This window comes from Heterocephalus glaber, unplaced genomic scaffold (assembly GCF_053883595.1).
Source record: "Heterocephalus glaber isolate CG9 unplaced genomic scaffold, H.glaber_assembly_v1.0 deba00001531, whole genome shotgun sequence".
NCBI lineage: Eukaryota > Metazoa > Chordata > Mammalia > Rodentia > Bathyergidae > Heterocephalus > Heterocephalus glaber.
The window spans coordinates 13251275-13267674 of record NW_028258329.1 but is presented as its reverse complement, the minus strand read 5'-3'; the positions used below and the strand labels follow the sequence as shown (position 1 = coordinate 13267674).

Sequence of the window (16400 nt, the reverse complement as noted above, 5' to 3'; positions counted from 1 at the left end):
TGGGTTTTGAAGGATACTTAGAAGCTTCCCGGGTATGTAAAGCTGTGTCCTGCATGCAGAGCCTAACATCTGGTTATGTGCCCAGTGCTGCGGGAACACAAAGAAGGAGGGGCCATGGGGACATGGGGTAAGGTTGGGGGTCAGCCAGCTCCAGAGAGGAAAGCCATCAGCATAGGGATGGAGAGAAGACCCGATGACAGTGTGACCACACGGGAGTTGAGTCCCCAGGAAGACTCCCTGTTGACATGGAAGCCCCTACGCAGTTTGAGGTTTGGTTTGGGGACATGAAGGGTCCAGAATGGGAAGAGAGAGGTGTGGGCCTAGGGATCAGGTGGCCTAGAAACCATCTACAGGAGCTGTCTGTGGGCGCCACTATCTGTCACCCCAATCCTTACTCAGCAACTCTTCCAAGGCCACTGGGTGGGGCCCCACCATTATCATGCCACCTTGACAGCTGCCCCCTTTCATGAGGGGCACTGTGAAGTCAGTGAGACCACTGCCATTTTCCCCTTGGACTACTATAAGAAATAAGCACCATCTTGGTGGTTGAAACAACACAGATTACTCAGTCATCATGTGGAGGCCAAAATTCTGAGCACGCCCTCCTCCCCTAGTCTCTTCCTGCTGCACAATGCCTTCTTCTCCCCTGGGTCTGTGCCATCTGCTCTTCCGTCTCTCCTAAGGACACCGTTACTGGATTTAGGGCCCACCCGTGGAATGAGATGAGCTCACCTCAAGATCTGTAATTTAATTACATCTGCAAAGACGCTGTGTCCAAATAAGGTCACATTCACAGCTTCCTGAGGTTGGGAGGTGCAGTCACCATGTGCCTACCTGTGAATGACATCCTCCTGCCAACACAAGGCCACCTGCAGCCTACTCACCCTTCCTCCAACAGTGAGCAGTGTACGCACATGCACATGCACATGTACACACACACCTTGCTTTTGAAAAACACTATAAGGAGCTTGCAAATATCCAGCCATCTTGGCAAGAACACTGTGCATTTACCCAGAGGGAAAAGGAATGTCCCTCCACTCAGTCAATTAATCACCAAAATTATTCATGACAAAAGATCTTGCAAATGATTTGGAATGATGTTTAATAATTGATAGTAATTTCTCATAATTAGTTAGAAATTAATTCCCTCACAAAAGTACAGTATGTACTTATGGGCTTTCTAGGGGCCCTTTTTTTTTTTTTGCTTTTAAATACTTTGGCATAAGTAATTGCAAGGGTTTTAGCAATTTCTAAGCTATATTAGTGTGTCGCATTGTATAATTCTTAGGAAAGCAGAGTAAATAAAATAACACCTCTGTTTTCCACCAAGAGGTACAAATTGATTTCTCCTGTACCATAGCAAGAGATCCAGCTCACTTGTGTGCAAAGACAAGTGGGCAGAGAGTGCCACTTTCTGCCGAGGGTCCTAATGGCCCCACAGCTGTGCCACAGCCTCCATCGCTAGGCACACATCAGAGTCACCTGACCTGGAGCTCCTGAGTCAGGAATGTCTCAGATGTCAGCCGCAGCTTCTGAGTTCCTCACAGTTCCCCAGGATCGGATGTGCAGCGCCCTGGGAAATGTGCATGTCAAGCGCAGCAGCCTCCTGGACACCAGCGTGCCAGGTGTACAATGGGGCAGCTGACCCACAGATTCTTCCACACGTGAAGTGTGTGCAGATGCTGGGCTTCAGGCTCTGTGGACAGGAAGACCAGAGTCCTATTGTCAGCTCTGGGTTGGGGATCACTGCAGGAAGTGAAACTAATTCCGGTTGATCTGGATACCCACTTCCTTGGTCTTTATGACTTGAATCACTTCTAAAGATCTTTTGGGTAACTGAGGCAGTCCTTTAAGTAGAACCCCAGCTGGGATGCTCAGGCTCCTGGGGCCTGGCTTAGAGCTTTGGATAAAACTCCCCTGGTGATTCCGAGACAACACCGATCCCTTTCCTGCCATGACTTCATTGCTTCTCTCTACTTTGCTAGATGATTCCAAAACTTTCCCCCTCAATCAAAGTTAAATTGCCCTGGAGCCCAGCGAGCTGTCCTTTGATCACCTTTCTTCAGAAACAACACAACAAAGGAGCATTTTTCTACAGGACCAGGGAGACTCTGAGATTCATAAACCCCATACTGGGAAGCAACTTGGGGGGGGGGGGCACCAGCCCCACAGACTGGACCAGCCCCTTAATGTCTCAGAGGTGGATGTGCTGTCCCCTCAGTGCCATGCTCCCCTTCACCCTCTCTGGTAGCCCCTCATCCAGAGGCACCCTCCCTGAAGAAGATAAACCACTGACAAATGAGGATATGTGGCATCCTGGCTGGCTGATTCTGGTCAGGTCTCCCTAGCAGATGGTGGCCCTGAATCCTGCTAAGAGAGCAGGTATGGTACCAGGGGCGGGGAGACTAAATGGTTTCCTGGACAGGAGACATCCAGTTCTACACCCAGGCACCAAGGGTAGTAGGCCACCTGTCTGTGAGGTCCCCTTCCTTATGGCCCCTCTGTGAGGCCTGGGATCCATTCCCCAGGGCTTTTAAACTCTTGGCCTCTTTGCAGGGCTGCTGCCTCCCAGCAGGGTAACATAGGACAGGAAAATCTGGGTTGCCAAAGACTATCTGGAAAAAGTCTCTCCGCATGCATTTGTTTTCATAGGAAACAAATCTTAAAGTTCCTGGATGCTGAGAAGGATATTTCCGTCCTCAAGGGGACTCTGAAGCCTGGAGACATAATTCATTACATCTTTGACCGAGACAGCACAATGAACGTGTCCCAGAACCTCTACGAACTCCTGCCCAGAACCTCACCCCTGAAGAACAAGCATTTCCGGACTTGTGCCATCGTGGGCAACTCAGGGGTCTTGCTGAACAGTGGCTGCGGGCAGGAGATCGACATGCACAGCTTTGTCATAAGGTAACCACACATGCAGGTGCTGTGTCCCGGAGCACCTGTTCTCTTGGAGAGTTTTGTCTAGACTCTACTTGCAGCCAAGTTAATCATCTGGGGGACAGAGGGAGGGCAGGACCTATGTAACCTGAGGTGTTCAGATGATTCTGATGTACAGCTGAGGTCGAGAGTCATGGATGCAGAGCAGACACAGGTGGACTATGGCCCTCAGCCTGTTTTTGTAAATGAAGTTTTATTGGAACACAGCCATTGGCTAATTTGCATACTGTCAGTGGCTGGTTTCTAGCCACAGTGCAGAATAGAGTGACTGGCAGAGTTGAAAAGCACTTTTGCTAAAGCAACACACAGAACACCCTGTCTGCAAAGCTGGAAATGTTCATGATTTTGGCCCTTTCCAGAAGTTTCCTGACTCTAAGACAGAGCTCAGTGCAGAAAGTTGCTAAGAAAATCCCCCGTGGTGGCCAATTGTTAGTCTTAAGTTTGCAGGGCTCATTCCAGAGTCCTGGAAGGTGGGGCTCTACTACCTACTTCATTATCCGGTAATCCAAACCTGGGAGTGAGGGAGCGAAGAAAAACCTGAGTCTTGTACTTGACCTTCATTTTCTCTAAAATATCAGCTTTCACTTTTCAGTCACGGGGCACATCTGAACGCAGTTACCCACAGCCCTGACTCCTGGCCCCACACAGACTCAGAAACAAGCAAAGTTAGGCACCTGGAGCCTCAAGTTTCATCCCACACAGCTCCCAGTCCCAGTAGAACTGCATACCCCGGCTCACGTTTCTACTGGGACCGTCCTGAAGCAAAGAGCCGCTTGTTCTGGGGCTTTGGGAAGCAGCCTGATCACAGAGCTCTCCGAACCTAAGGACATGGGAAGAAACCCAGAGCATTACTCTTGCGTCCCCTGGGGCTGGAGAGCTCCCAAAGCGCGCAGCCAAAGCTGCTTCTGTTCTTAGCTTTGGCCAGGTCTCTCTGGGGCTGGCAGAGCCAATGGCTCAGTCCCCATTTTTCCAAGTCCTTCAGTGAGGCAGGTTCACAGGATCCTAAGTGAGGAGTGAGGGCCAGGTGGGGTGGATATTAAAAATGAGGGTGCAGGGCAAATGACTCCTCCTGGGGGCTCAGGTCACCTCCTGGCTTCCAGGCAGCATTGAGGATAGCCTTCCTGACAGTGTCACACATACAGACCAGGCCTTGCTCCTTCAAGGAGTGAGTTTCAGCAGGAGCTAGCCATGCCATTACATCCTGCCCCGGGGGGGTTGGGAAGCAGCTCACGCATCACCTGGCTCACTCTGACTGCATTTCCAGCCAGAGGAGTGGAGTGTGATACGGAGAGCCTTAAAAGAGACCTATGGCGTACATGGACACACCCAGGCCACATGTCCCACGGTGCAGCGGCACATTGTTACTTCTCTGTCCCCCCTGTGCCTCTACCCCACCCACCTCAGCCCTCCGGTCCTCCCTAAATGAAGGAGTTCTCATCTAGTGTGGAAGGAATGTGACCACAGCTGCCCCCCCAAACGCCCTCAGCATCCTTATTGAGACAGTCTGGAAATCTTGGACTCTGCCTGCCTCTCCAGCTCCTTCCTGTGCTCTTGCAGGCATGGAGCGTCCACTGAGGCCCAAGTCCTGTGCTGAATGAAGCCCCCACCAAGGAGTGTGCAGGGCCTGGTCCCCACAGCCCTCCCGACCACCCTGAAGCCTACTGTGGGAGTCTGGCTCAGCCTCGCTTGGGGCAGTTGGTAACTGCGACCTCAGCAGCCGCATACTGGCCAGTTACTGACAGTGACATCCAATCTCCACAGCCTGTGGCAGGGGCCCCTGAAGGTGTCCCCAGGCAGTTCTGTCACCTTACAGTATTGGGTCAAGGTCAGAGATGGCAAGGCCTGGAGATAGGAATAGTGAGGGATATTTGGGGGTTCCATTGGAAATGGTTAACAGGCTTTTGAATCAGACACCCGTGAGCTTGAATCCTGGCAGATTCCTTAGTAGCTCCAGGACAAATTGCTTCCCACACTCTCGGCCTCATTTTCCTCATCTATAAAGAGAATATGCTTGACACTGGGTCATAATAAAATGAGCTAACCTGTGTTAAAGGACGGCAAGATGTGGCACATCTCAGGGGCTCCACGAGGTTAGCTTTCTTCTGATTATTCCGCTTCTCCCCAGTTAAAGACGGAATGTCCTTGCTTATTATGTCACAGACAAAGGTGGCTGGTGTCTTCCCACATTTCATCCCCTGGTGATGGCGGGTGGCGCTGGTCCCTATGTCTCCCATCTCTGCTCTGCACACACTCTAAATTCTCACACTTCTTTCCTCAGGTCCAGTGACTTACCCAGGCTCCTACTCCCTACTTCCAACTGCCCCCCAGCAGCCCTCAGTAGGGGCAGGGAGCCTGGGTGTGCAAACCCAGGCCCAGACCCTTGGAGGCAGCCAAGTTCCCACAAGCCAGCCCGCCACTTAAATAGCAGAGTGAATCCCCTACCACTCCACCTTATTGTCTGTTACCTAAAATGAAAACTTCCCACACTACTGTCCTGTATAGGAACCTTCAGTAGCTCTCTATCACCCTCAGAACCAAGTCCCTGACACACAGGCCCTTTGATATCTTATCTGGGGTGTTTCTGTAGTCCCATCTCCCCCACAGGATGAGCCCTAGGCAAACCAAGTCACTTGCCTTCCTCTAAGCACCCGTGGCTGTTTCTCGCCTCTGTCCTTATGTACATTTCTAGTGTTCAATACTCCATGGCATGGTATGGTGTTCTTGAACTGCTTCATGCCTGAAGAGGAAGAGCTTGTAAAACAAAAAATATATTATTAAATATATACACACACATACAAATTCTTGACCTCTGAATCCTACTGCAGCTGGACCTCCACCAGGTGAGGGACCCAGGGAATCTGCATTTTTAACCAGTACCCAAGGGGACTCTGGAAGCAGCTGCTCTGCCTGTGCCTTAGCCGCCAATGGACTTCCACTCATCCACCCACCCCCTAGAGGTCCCTCCGTGGTCAGCACCTGCTGCTCCTTCCCATAGGAATGAGTCAGCACTCATCATCTGTCAGCTCTGACCCTGCCCCGCCCACTCTGAGCTCAGTGTTCCTGGCTCCCGTGACCCCCGTGGATCACAGCCAGAGTAACTGGAGAGCTTGGGAAAGAGAGACGGAGCAGAATCACACAGGTAGAGAGGGTCAGAGCTGAGCTGGACCTGGGAATGTGCCTTCGGAGCCCGGCTCTGTCACTGAAGGGCCCAGGTCACACCTGTCAACAGCGTCGTCGGTCGTCTGTCATCTTGAGCTGCTAACTGGTCCTCCTGCCCCCTTCCCCTCTCCTAGATCCTAAACTCCAGAAGGGAGGCGTTTTGTGTCCCCAAGGCCTAGTCTAGGATGGTAGGGGCTCAGTGAGCATTTCAGCAGCAGGGGGAGGAGGGTCGACAGGAGAGATCTGGGAAGGTGCCCTGGTTTCTTTGGTGAGGAGGAGGAAGCAGAAGAGGGAAGCGCCGAGTTCATTCACAGAGCGGCCCAGCGGCCCTCACCAGGACCGCGCTGCCTTTGTCTCCTGCAGGTGCAACCTGGCCCCGGTGCAGGAGTACGCCCAGGATGTGGGGCTCAAGACAGACCTGGTGACCATGAACCCCTCCGTCATCCAGCGTGCCTTCGAGGACCTGGTCAACGCCACGTGGCGGGAGAAGCTGCTGCAGCGGCTGCACGGCCTGAATGGCAGCATCCTGTGGATCCCCGCCTTCATGGCCCGCGGTGGCAAGCAGCGCGTGGACTGGGTCAACGAGCTCATCCTGAAGCACCACGTCAACGTCCGCACCGCCTACCCCTCACTGCGCCTGCTGCACGCGGTCCGCGGGTGAGCCGGGCCCGGGTGGGCTGCGGGTGGGCAGCACTCCTCCTCCCGTCCCTGCCACCTTTCCAACCCAGCTGTGGTGACCTCAGCAAGTCACCTGCCCTTCCTGGGCGCCTGTTTCTGGAGAAATGAAGGGAGCTGGCAGATAGGCTTCCTGGCCTGCCTGGAAGGCTGTGTGAAGAATGATCCTGCGGCGGTATCCAGGCTCACTGGGACAGAACAGAGGCTGGGAGGGGGGAGGGCAGACGGCGGCCACTGTCACCTATCGGCCATCCCAGGTAGGTGATTACTAAGAAATCAGCATCAGGGGGATTGGCTTCAAATACGTCACCTTAATCTCTCCAGCCTTGCATTTCTGCATCAGTAAAATAGGAATAGAAAGGGTAAGAGCTCGGCAATGTGGAGACTAAATGAGACAACAGTGTGGGAAATGCCTAGCACAGTGAGGGAAGTGTCAGGAGAGACACTCAGGGTTACCACCATCATCGATGTCACCACCATCAACTCCTCTTCCCAGTATAATGCTCTCTACTGCGAAATACACCTCGCGAGTGGAACTAAGAGAACTCCAGAGTGGGATATGTTTTTGTCCAGAAGGCTTCTCCCTAAGATGGAGGGGAAACTTCACGAGGAAAAGGAAAGAAATAGAATTAAAGCAATGGAACCCACTCTCTTTGAGAAGGTTCTCCTAGGTAAGCCTGGGTCTCTGATTCCAGAAAGGTGTCTCAAAATTAAGGGAAGGATGTTGAGGAGGTGCTGCCTATTCCTATCGAATAGATAAGGCCCTTCAATAGCCCGAGCCAAACAAGTGCTCCTTCCCAGTTTCCTGTTTACTTCCTCCCATCCCTGAGACCTAGTAGAGACCCCCCAGGCACTTGGACCACTCTGGAATGGTCCCGGAATAGCCCCATGCTCCCTAGAGCAGCCACCAGAGAACAGTTGGGTGTTCAGTTTTCTTTCACCATGCTCCAGTATCTGTTACAGTGAATTAAGTCTCCCCAAACTTAATGACTTGGGAGAACAACAATCATTTTGTTATTTCTCACAATTTCTGTTGATTAGGAATTCAGGAGTGGTTCTCCTGGGTGGTCTATGGTCAGGGTCTCCTACAGTTGCAGTCGGATAGTGACTGCCGGTAGGACAGCAGGGCCTGGAGCAGCTGGAATGAACCGTACCTCTCCTCTGTTCTCTTGGGGCTTCTCCAAGTGGTCTTTCTGGCATGGACTAGATTTGGGTTAGTCAAATGGTGGCATGGTGTCCTAAGGGCAGTTAGGCTGCTGACATGGTCCCAGCACCAAAGCAGAAGTGTCGCTTCTAATATAATCTAATGGCCAGTCACTAAGGTGGCTTAGAGTCTAGGGGAATGGATGTAGATCCCACTTCTCAATAGGAGAATACCAAACAAGTAATCATCATGGTTTAACACCTGCACACATTCATTTAACAAATATTTATGGAGTGATTAGCATGTGCTAGATCCTATTCTAGACTCTGTGTCTCAGTAGTGAATGAAGTAAGTCCCTGATCTCATTAGAAGTTAAATTTTCTGGTAGGGGAAGACAAACTATAAGTCAACAAAAAATAAGAGGCTTTCAGAGAGTGCTGTCAGGCTGGTCTGTGGAAATAAGTTGGTATGAACTAAGACTTGAGGAATGAGAAGGCTGCAGCCCTGCACAGAACTGGGGGAAGAGCTTTCCAGGTGAGAGAAAGCTCAAGTACAAAGACCACCAAGGTGGAAGGGTGTCCTCAGAGATCAGCAGAGACACATGTGCTTGAAGCAGAGTGAGCAAGGGAAAAAGACAGGAGGAGCTGCTGGCAAGAGGCAGAGACTTTATACACTCAGCCTCGTGGACTGCAGTAAGGAGTACGATCTGATTGTAGGTTTGAGGGGCAGTCATGGAAGTCAGGAAGACTGAACTTACGTCTTCAGAAGACCCTGTGGTAAGAATGAGAATGAGGATAGGGGCTGGGGAGCTGCTGCAATAGCACAGACAGGAAATAATTGTGACTAAAATAAGGATGGGGATGTGGGCTGCATCACAGCTTGGTCAGATCTGCTCTACAGTGCAGAGGGGCAGCAGCAGGGTTTGCTGACAGGGCTACAGAAGGTGCATAACATGTGAGAAAAGAGAAAAACCGAGAATGAGTCAGGGCTAGAATGTGAGCAAACAGGTGGGTGGTGGAGCTGTGCCTTGTGATAGGAGAGCCTAGAGAAGCCTGTGTGTTCGGGGCACTGAGGGAGAGAGTTCTTTCTTGGGCATAAGTTTGAGATGCCTGCTACAAATATACACCATGCTTCAACTCCGCCGCTTTCACCAAGTACCTACTTGTCCATCCAACCGCATGGCAGACCACAGCCCTGCCCCAGGGATGTGGGAAAGCCCAGTGTACCAACGCCTCACCAACCGAGGGGCATTGGGATGCTCTCCCTGGGCCTCCTGTTAACAATAGGAAGCCCTTTGAGCCACCCACAGAGGACTTTTGTGCCCATAAAGATGACTCTGCTGTACCCAAGCCTAGGACCAATACTGGACCCATTTTGGTGGGTATAAACACAGGAAACCCACTGTCCCCAAAAAATACCTAACAAGAAATTAAGTAAGGGACAGCCACATTCATGGCTGATGTAGTTAGAATGACATCTGTCTGGACATGCCTCCCTGGACCACATCGGTTGACCTGTCAGGCTCCCTTTGACATCTTTTCACTTCATGCCTGTCACAGAAGGGGACAGCCACAGTGGCCCTCATCTCATGGATTTAGGCTCTAGTTTTTAAATGTTGTTTCTTCCTAGACAGAAGAAACTCTTGAGATAGTTTTGGGGTGCAAAGGGATAACAGAAGGAAAATACTGCCCTTTGGTAACCAAAGAAAAAGTCCCATGGACAGGGAATGGGCAACTACCTGGAAGAAACTTACACAGCCAGAGCTATTTTTAGCTATAATTGACTTACTTTCACCTGTCAAAATAGCATTAAGCACCAGTAATAAGCCCTTTAAACAAACAGGCTGTTAATCCTGAGACTGTGGCATCTTCCTTTGCAGGAGCTCCAGGGAAGAAAGACTGCAGGAGAGATGGATGGGCTGGCCCTGCTTTCAGCAAGGGGAGGAGGTGGGAAGAAGGGGGGCCTTGGAATGTGTTTCCGCTAATGTTCTTTCTCTTCATGGGGCCACTGGGCCTTACAGCACTGTGTTCAACAGAGTATCTGTTAAAAATGGGGAGCATGCATAGTGAGAGGAAGGACTTGCTTGCTTCTGCCTTGGTGAGACCAACTTGGTGTGCCCTGCAAGGAAGGAACAGGCTGGTGAGGGATGCAGAAGGAAGTCACATGGGGAAAACCAAGGAATTGTGGAGAAGGCAGAAGAGGAAGCTGGAACCTGGTCAGGGACAATGTGGCCTTGTATCCAAAATATGGACACCTCTGAAGGTTTAGATCCCAGCTCCATTACTTGCTTGGTTGCATTGTGTGTCTCCCTGCCCCCAAGTTCTGCTTTCTTTGTCTTCTCCCTAACGAACCCTATCTGTTTTAGATCATGTGTCTCATGCTACCTAAGGAGTCTGAGGGATCAGTCAGTGGTGCTACCATGGCTGCTGCCACCAAGTACCTGGACAGCCACCATGTGGGAAAGTGGTTAGACTTGTCCTATAACTCACAAAGGTAACTCTAGAGCAGAAGTGGACACACAAGGAAAAATGTACCAGACTATAGGACTCTACAGGAGTCAGAGCGGTGGACTAAATCACACTAGTCATGAGTTCTTCACTTTGGAGCCTAAATCATGGCCTGTAGCTTGTAGACAAATATTGTTTCTTCATTTAAAAATCCATTGCCTACGAAACCCCATGGATAGGGTATGTGTGGAAGGATAAACTTTTGCCATAAAATATGCATAAAATTAAATTTACCATTTTAATAATTTTTTTTGATACTGGGGATCAAACTCGGGACCTTCCACTTGCAAAGCAGGTGGCAGAACCACTGAGCTAAATCCCCAGCTCCACCATTTTAATAATTTTAGAGGTAGATTCCATTTATAAAAATTTCAGTCTTAGAATACAATTGAAAGCATTTTACATAAAAGATGATCTCTGAAGGGAGTTTAAAAAAAAAACCTAGAGGCCGCCATAGCACCACTCCCAGCACAGAGGAGGTGAGCCGTGCAGGCGCCAAGAGCACATACCCCTCCCGTCACCCAGGTAAAAATGAGAAGACACATAAACAAGCCTCAAAACCAGATTTCCAGATCACCTACAGCAACCAACCCCAAAGGGAAACAACATGGAACAATCTGGTACTCAACCACCTGGACTCCCTCAACTGGCAACAAAAGAGGATCTGGAAAAAAATGAAATCAGAAATAATTTCTCAGATAACAGCAGAGATTGTGCCCATAGTGCAAGACATGATTAATAAATCTAGACAGGACACAGATAAAAAAAAAATAGAGGAGCTGAGGAACATGATGGAATCCCAACATAGGAAACAAATGGAATCCATAAAACAGATGCAAACAGGTTTCCAGGAAATTAAAAACTCCATTGAAAGCTTACACAGCAGAATGAGCCAATGTGAGGACAGAATTTCAGATATATAACATAAGATTGCAATTAGTGACCAGGAAAAGAAAAATTGCTTTAAAATTGCAAGGAACCACGAGAAATCAATCCACCAGCTGCTAGACGATGCAAAGAAGATTAACATAAGACTGATCGGAGTCGATGAAGAAACAGGAAAGAGTGCAGATAACATAAAAAATACTTCACAGAAGTGATGGCAGAAAACTTCCCAAGAAGGGGAAAAGAACTTGACATACAGATAAGTGAGGCATATAGGACTCCAAATAGCCTTGATCAAAAAAATCTACACATAGGCATATAATTGTTAAGATTCCAGAAACCCAACAGAAGAACAAAGTTCTACAAGCAGTAAGAGAAAAGAAACAAATCACATACAAAGGAAAGCCCATCAGAATCACAGCAGACTTCTCAGTGCAAACCCTCAAGGCAAGAAGAGCTTGGAGTGATGTATTTCAAGCCCTAAAAGAAAACAGCCTCCAATCCAGATTGATGTACCCTGCAAAACTATCTTTCAAAATGGATGGAGAAATAAGATACTTTCATGACAAAGAGCACCTTAGGAACTTCATGAATACCAAACCAGCACTCCAAAGAATTTTAGACAATATCCTAGGAAAACACAACAAGAATCACAACCCCAGGAAACCCAGCAGAATGAATCCATTGGGTGTGACAAGAAATTAAATGCAAAGGGGGAGAACCCAACAAAAAGAAAAAGTGATGACAATGATAAGTCAATACGTATCAGTTATAACCATCAATGTTAATGGTCTCAATTCACCATTCAAAAGAAATACACTGGCAGAATGGGTCAAGAAGCAAGATCCAACAATATGCTGCATACAAGAAACACACTTAATTCAAAAACGCTCATAGACTGAAAGTTAAAGGGTGGAAAACAATACTCCATGGGACAGGAACCCGAGAAAAAGCAGGAATAGCTATCGTCTTTGCCCATCAAGTGGATTTCAAACCAAAATCTGAAACATTTCTGTTCCCAAGAACTTCAGATAAGGGATAGTCACTTGTATGTACAAATCTATTGTGACCATGTGTTTCCATTCCTCTTAAGTAAAAACTTAAGAACAGAACTATTGGTTCTTAACAGTAATACAAGTAATTTCTACATTATTTTCCAAAATGGTTTAATCATTTTGCATTCACATTAGCAGTATTCGAAATGTCTAACTGATTCACACCTAAGCTGACATCTGTTCTTTTAAAAACTTTTAACTTCATCTCCCTAATGAGTGTATAATAAAATCTTGTTATTGTAAAAAAAAAAAAAAACCCTAGAGAATAGGAGAAAATGTTTACAAGTGATATATCTGTTAAAGGATTGGCATCCAAGATATATGAAGAACTCCTACATATCAACAGCAAAAACAAGGGCTAGAGAAAATGAGGAACTCCATGCTTATTCAAGGTCTCCCACCCATCAAGTGGCACAACCAGGAACAGACCCACATTTTTTGACTCTCATGCAGTGCACCAGATGGAGCAGAAATTTGCACAAACCCACTTCTGGGTTGGTGGGGAGTGGAAAGGAGAAATGGGAGCTGTGTAGGCTGGGAGTTACCACATTGGTTACCAGTCCTTTGAGACGCTACATACGCACTGTAGCTACTCAGAGTATGAGACAGCTTTCCCACCAGGTGGAAAAAGCCAAAAGAACAGAACACCTGGGTTTAACACCACCTTGTTGAACGAAACCCTTTTGCCCCTTGTCCAGACAGACGATTGTCATAGCCCTCCCAGACTTGCTTGGCTATTCCTTTGCATCCAAGGAATCTCTTTTTCTTTCATCTGAGGAATCTTTTAGAAAAAATGCAGTCATGCTCAGATGGCATTCACCTGTTCTGAATGCTACGGTGGAGGGTTTGAAGTAGCACATGTAGGAAAATTAGATGAGGGGCACACATCATCCTAGCTGAAGCTTATGTGCCCAATACTGTGCTAAGTGTTACCTCAAGTAATGCGAGAACTACCACTATTATCTCCATTTTAAAGAGAGAAAAACTGAACCTTAGGGAGTCACTTGCTTAAAGTCCTATGACAGGTAAGGAACAGATTCCAAGCTTCCCCGTTGTTCCTTATCACCACCTGTTTGCCTCTCTTTCACTTAACCAGGAATTAGTGATGGGACCTAGGAGAATGACATCAGGAAGGCCAAGCCAAAACAAGTTTGAATTTAGGAAAATATTAAGAAAAATAAAAGAGGGCTGCAGTTGTGGCTCGGCGGCAGAGCACTTCCCTAACATGTAGGGCCCTGGCTTCAGTCCCCAGCGCCATGAAAAAAAATGTTTATTATATTTCAGGTAAGACGAACCCAAAAAGACAGGAGAAGGGAGTAATGAGGTTACAAAGGACAGAGGTGAAACCAATGCCTCAGCTCTTGTTCTGTGTTTTTTTTTTCTCTTAGCAAAAGGGATGCGTCTTTTACCTGGGTGGGGTAAGGAGGTCTTTGTATCTCTAATCCCAACTCATTGCTTTAAGCCAGTGTTTCTTAACATGATCCCTGTACCACCAAGCTTGGCCTCTCCTTTGTGCTTGCTGGAGGTGCAGATTCTCCTGCCCCCCACTGACATACGAAATCAGGAACTCTCAGGCTGGGGCCCTGAGATCTGTGTCCTAATAGGTCTTCCAGATGATTCTGGTGCATGGCATATGTTGGAGAAACACTGCCGTTAACAAAATCAGGACTAATTAACATTCCAGGAAAAATTTGCAATCAGACCACTGAGCAGCTGGCCATGACCTACTCCTGATGGTGCTATCCATCAGGGGCAATCCAGGAAGGCAAGCTGCCCCAGTTTCTAAACATGGGGACACCGTGGACCCTCATGAGCTTGACATCAACCTCAAGCCAGAGTTTTAAAAAGTTATCAGTTCAATGGCTCATGAATACCTAAAGATGGAGCAGTAAACATCATGAGCAGAATGTGCTCACTGAGAAATAGCAGGGCACACTCAAAAAGTAGTGTCCCTTTACAAGGGGGCAGACAGGTGAGCTGGGATCTGTGTGCTCATTTTATATCTAGACCTAAGTCAACTACTTTGGCAAAGTATTCTGTGGGTGACAGTGACCCAATTGATAATTCAGGGAAAAGAAGAGGATGATTTCATCCCTTTCTCTCATAAGAAAACTAAGGCACAGAAATGTTAAGTACATTGTCCCAGGTCATTCAGATGAGAAGGAAGAAGTTGCTGGGATTGGAATCCAATGTATAAGCTCCAAAGATCTCTGCTTTTCCCCTTGCCACCCCTTTTCATATCCTGACAGGTAGACTGACCACTATCTGTTCACCACTGATGCCCAAAGTACTAATTAATTAGATTAATTTTCACCTCATGGAGATCTCTAGGAACCTGCCACCAGGCTCAGTCCCTAACCCCTTTTTTGCCAGTGACTTAAATGAGGACATCATTGGTCTTCTTAGCAAATTCACCAGTGACATGAGTTTTGAGGAATTCTCAATATTCAGTGTCTCAAAGTTAACTATAAATCAATCTGAGAGAAAGAAATTTAATACATATTAATTCCAATTTCAATACTTAAGGACAAAATAATGGTACAAGTTTAACATGAAAAGTACTGGCCAACAGTGGATGTGTAGCTGCCCCACAGGACAGTGTGGTCTTAGGTGACCATCGGGGTTGTGAAGCATCTTTGAGAGAAAAGGAGGTCAGGGCAGCCTTTGATTTTTCTACCTGATCAAATTGCACTTGGAGAGTCACATTTACTTTTGGGTACCAGACTGGAGAGGAGCCACACTGGCAGAGAAATTGGAAAGTTGAAAGGTTTGGAGCGAGAAGAAGGCTCCACAGAGCATGAGCGCCATCTTCCTTTGTTCAGCAAAAACTCTTTTGGGTACCTGAAGGCCCCTGGGTGTTCCATGCTGGTGAAATACAGAAATCAGTAAGACACAGTCCCTGCTCTTGAGCGCAGAGTTGACCTATGAAGCTTTAGATGTAGAACTAGATTTGGGAGAGGATCTATAGGAAGCCAGGTTCCATGTGGACACTGGCAAGAATGGCCCAACACATAAGATCCTCTGAACCGAGCCTGTCTTCCTTCAGCAGGGCAGGTGGGGAATTCAGCATCCTTGGGGATGATGGCAGCAGCGAAGCCCCTTACTGGAATGATGGAGAGGGACATGCGTGTCATACGGACAGAGTTGTCATATTAGTCAGACTGTCATAACAAGAAACCAGCTCAGGTGGCTTAAACTACAGAAATGTCTTGTCTCACAGTTCCGGAGCTGGAAGCCCAAAATTAAGACAGCAGGGTCCATCCCTTTGAGGCATGTGAGGCAAGGGTTTGTCCCAGGCCTGTCCCCTTGTCCTGTATGTGGCCATCCTCATGTTCACATGGCATTCTGCCTGTATGCCCACCTCTCTCCACACTTCCCATTCATAAGGACATCAGTCATTTTGGATTAAGGCTCACCCTAGTGGTCTAATTTTAACGTGGTTACCTCTCTGAAGACCCTGTCTACAAATAAAGTCAAATAACAACCCAGGACAGATGGGTTAGACAGACTCCCTTCCCACTTGGAGTCCTTGATTCAGCAGGGTACTTAAAGGTTCTGGCCCATCTGAAGCTGTGACCCAGGAATTGCAGGGTGCGGAACCTGGCAGCTGGTGGGGCTTAGCTTCTGGTGCCCATGAAGCCCCAGACTGGGCAGCTCTCCGGGGTCTTGGCTCTGCAGCCTGCTGAGTGGCCCAGGGCCCAGGCCGGCTGTTGGCAAGGGAGGGGAGCAGCAGAGAGGAGGAGGCAGGGCAACTGTGTGTGGCACGGGATGTGGGGAGCTGGTCAGCAGCTGCTAGTGAATAGCTCTAATTTAATTACAGCAAGGAGGGAGGCTGTGGCCCAGAGAGAGAACCGCCCCTTGGGCAGGACAGCAGCTCACTGGCCCAGTGCGGAAAAGGACTATGAATTGGCATCTAATTGGGAGTGCTGAGCTTCAGCCTTAGGATGGCACTGATTCAGCTCTCTGTCTGCCAAGGCTGGAAGGGGCGGGTTGGCACAGCAGGCCCTTCTGCCTGGTACTGGGAGCAGAAAC

At 48.4% G+C, this 16400-nt stretch overlaps 1 protein-coding gene and 1 long non-coding RNA gene across 2 annotated transcripts in view; one reads left to right on the top strand and one right to left on the bottom strand.

The window, feature by feature from the left end:
* St8sia2 (ST8 alpha-N-acetyl-neuraminide alpha-2,8-sialyltransferase 2) overlaps positions 1-16400 on the top strand; it is a 67916-nt gene that overhangs the window by 37553 nt on the left and 13963 nt on the right. Inside the window, exons 4-5 of the mRNA XM_004852721.3 lie at positions 2653-2910; positions 6466-6759. Of these exons, the coding sequence (XP_004852778.1) occupies positions 2653-2910; positions 6466-6759 (552 nt within the window). The remainder of the gene's footprint in view (positions 1-2652; positions 2911-6465; positions 6760-16400) is intronic.
* On the bottom strand, positions 1190-5056 carry LOC110350734 (uncharacterized). The gene is made up of 3 exons (XR_002397522.2): positions 4986-5056; positions 3672-3763; positions 1190-1696 (listed from the first exon to the last, which is right to left on the bottom strand). It is a non-coding gene; the product is annotated as an uncharacterized LOC110350734 (long non-coding RNA).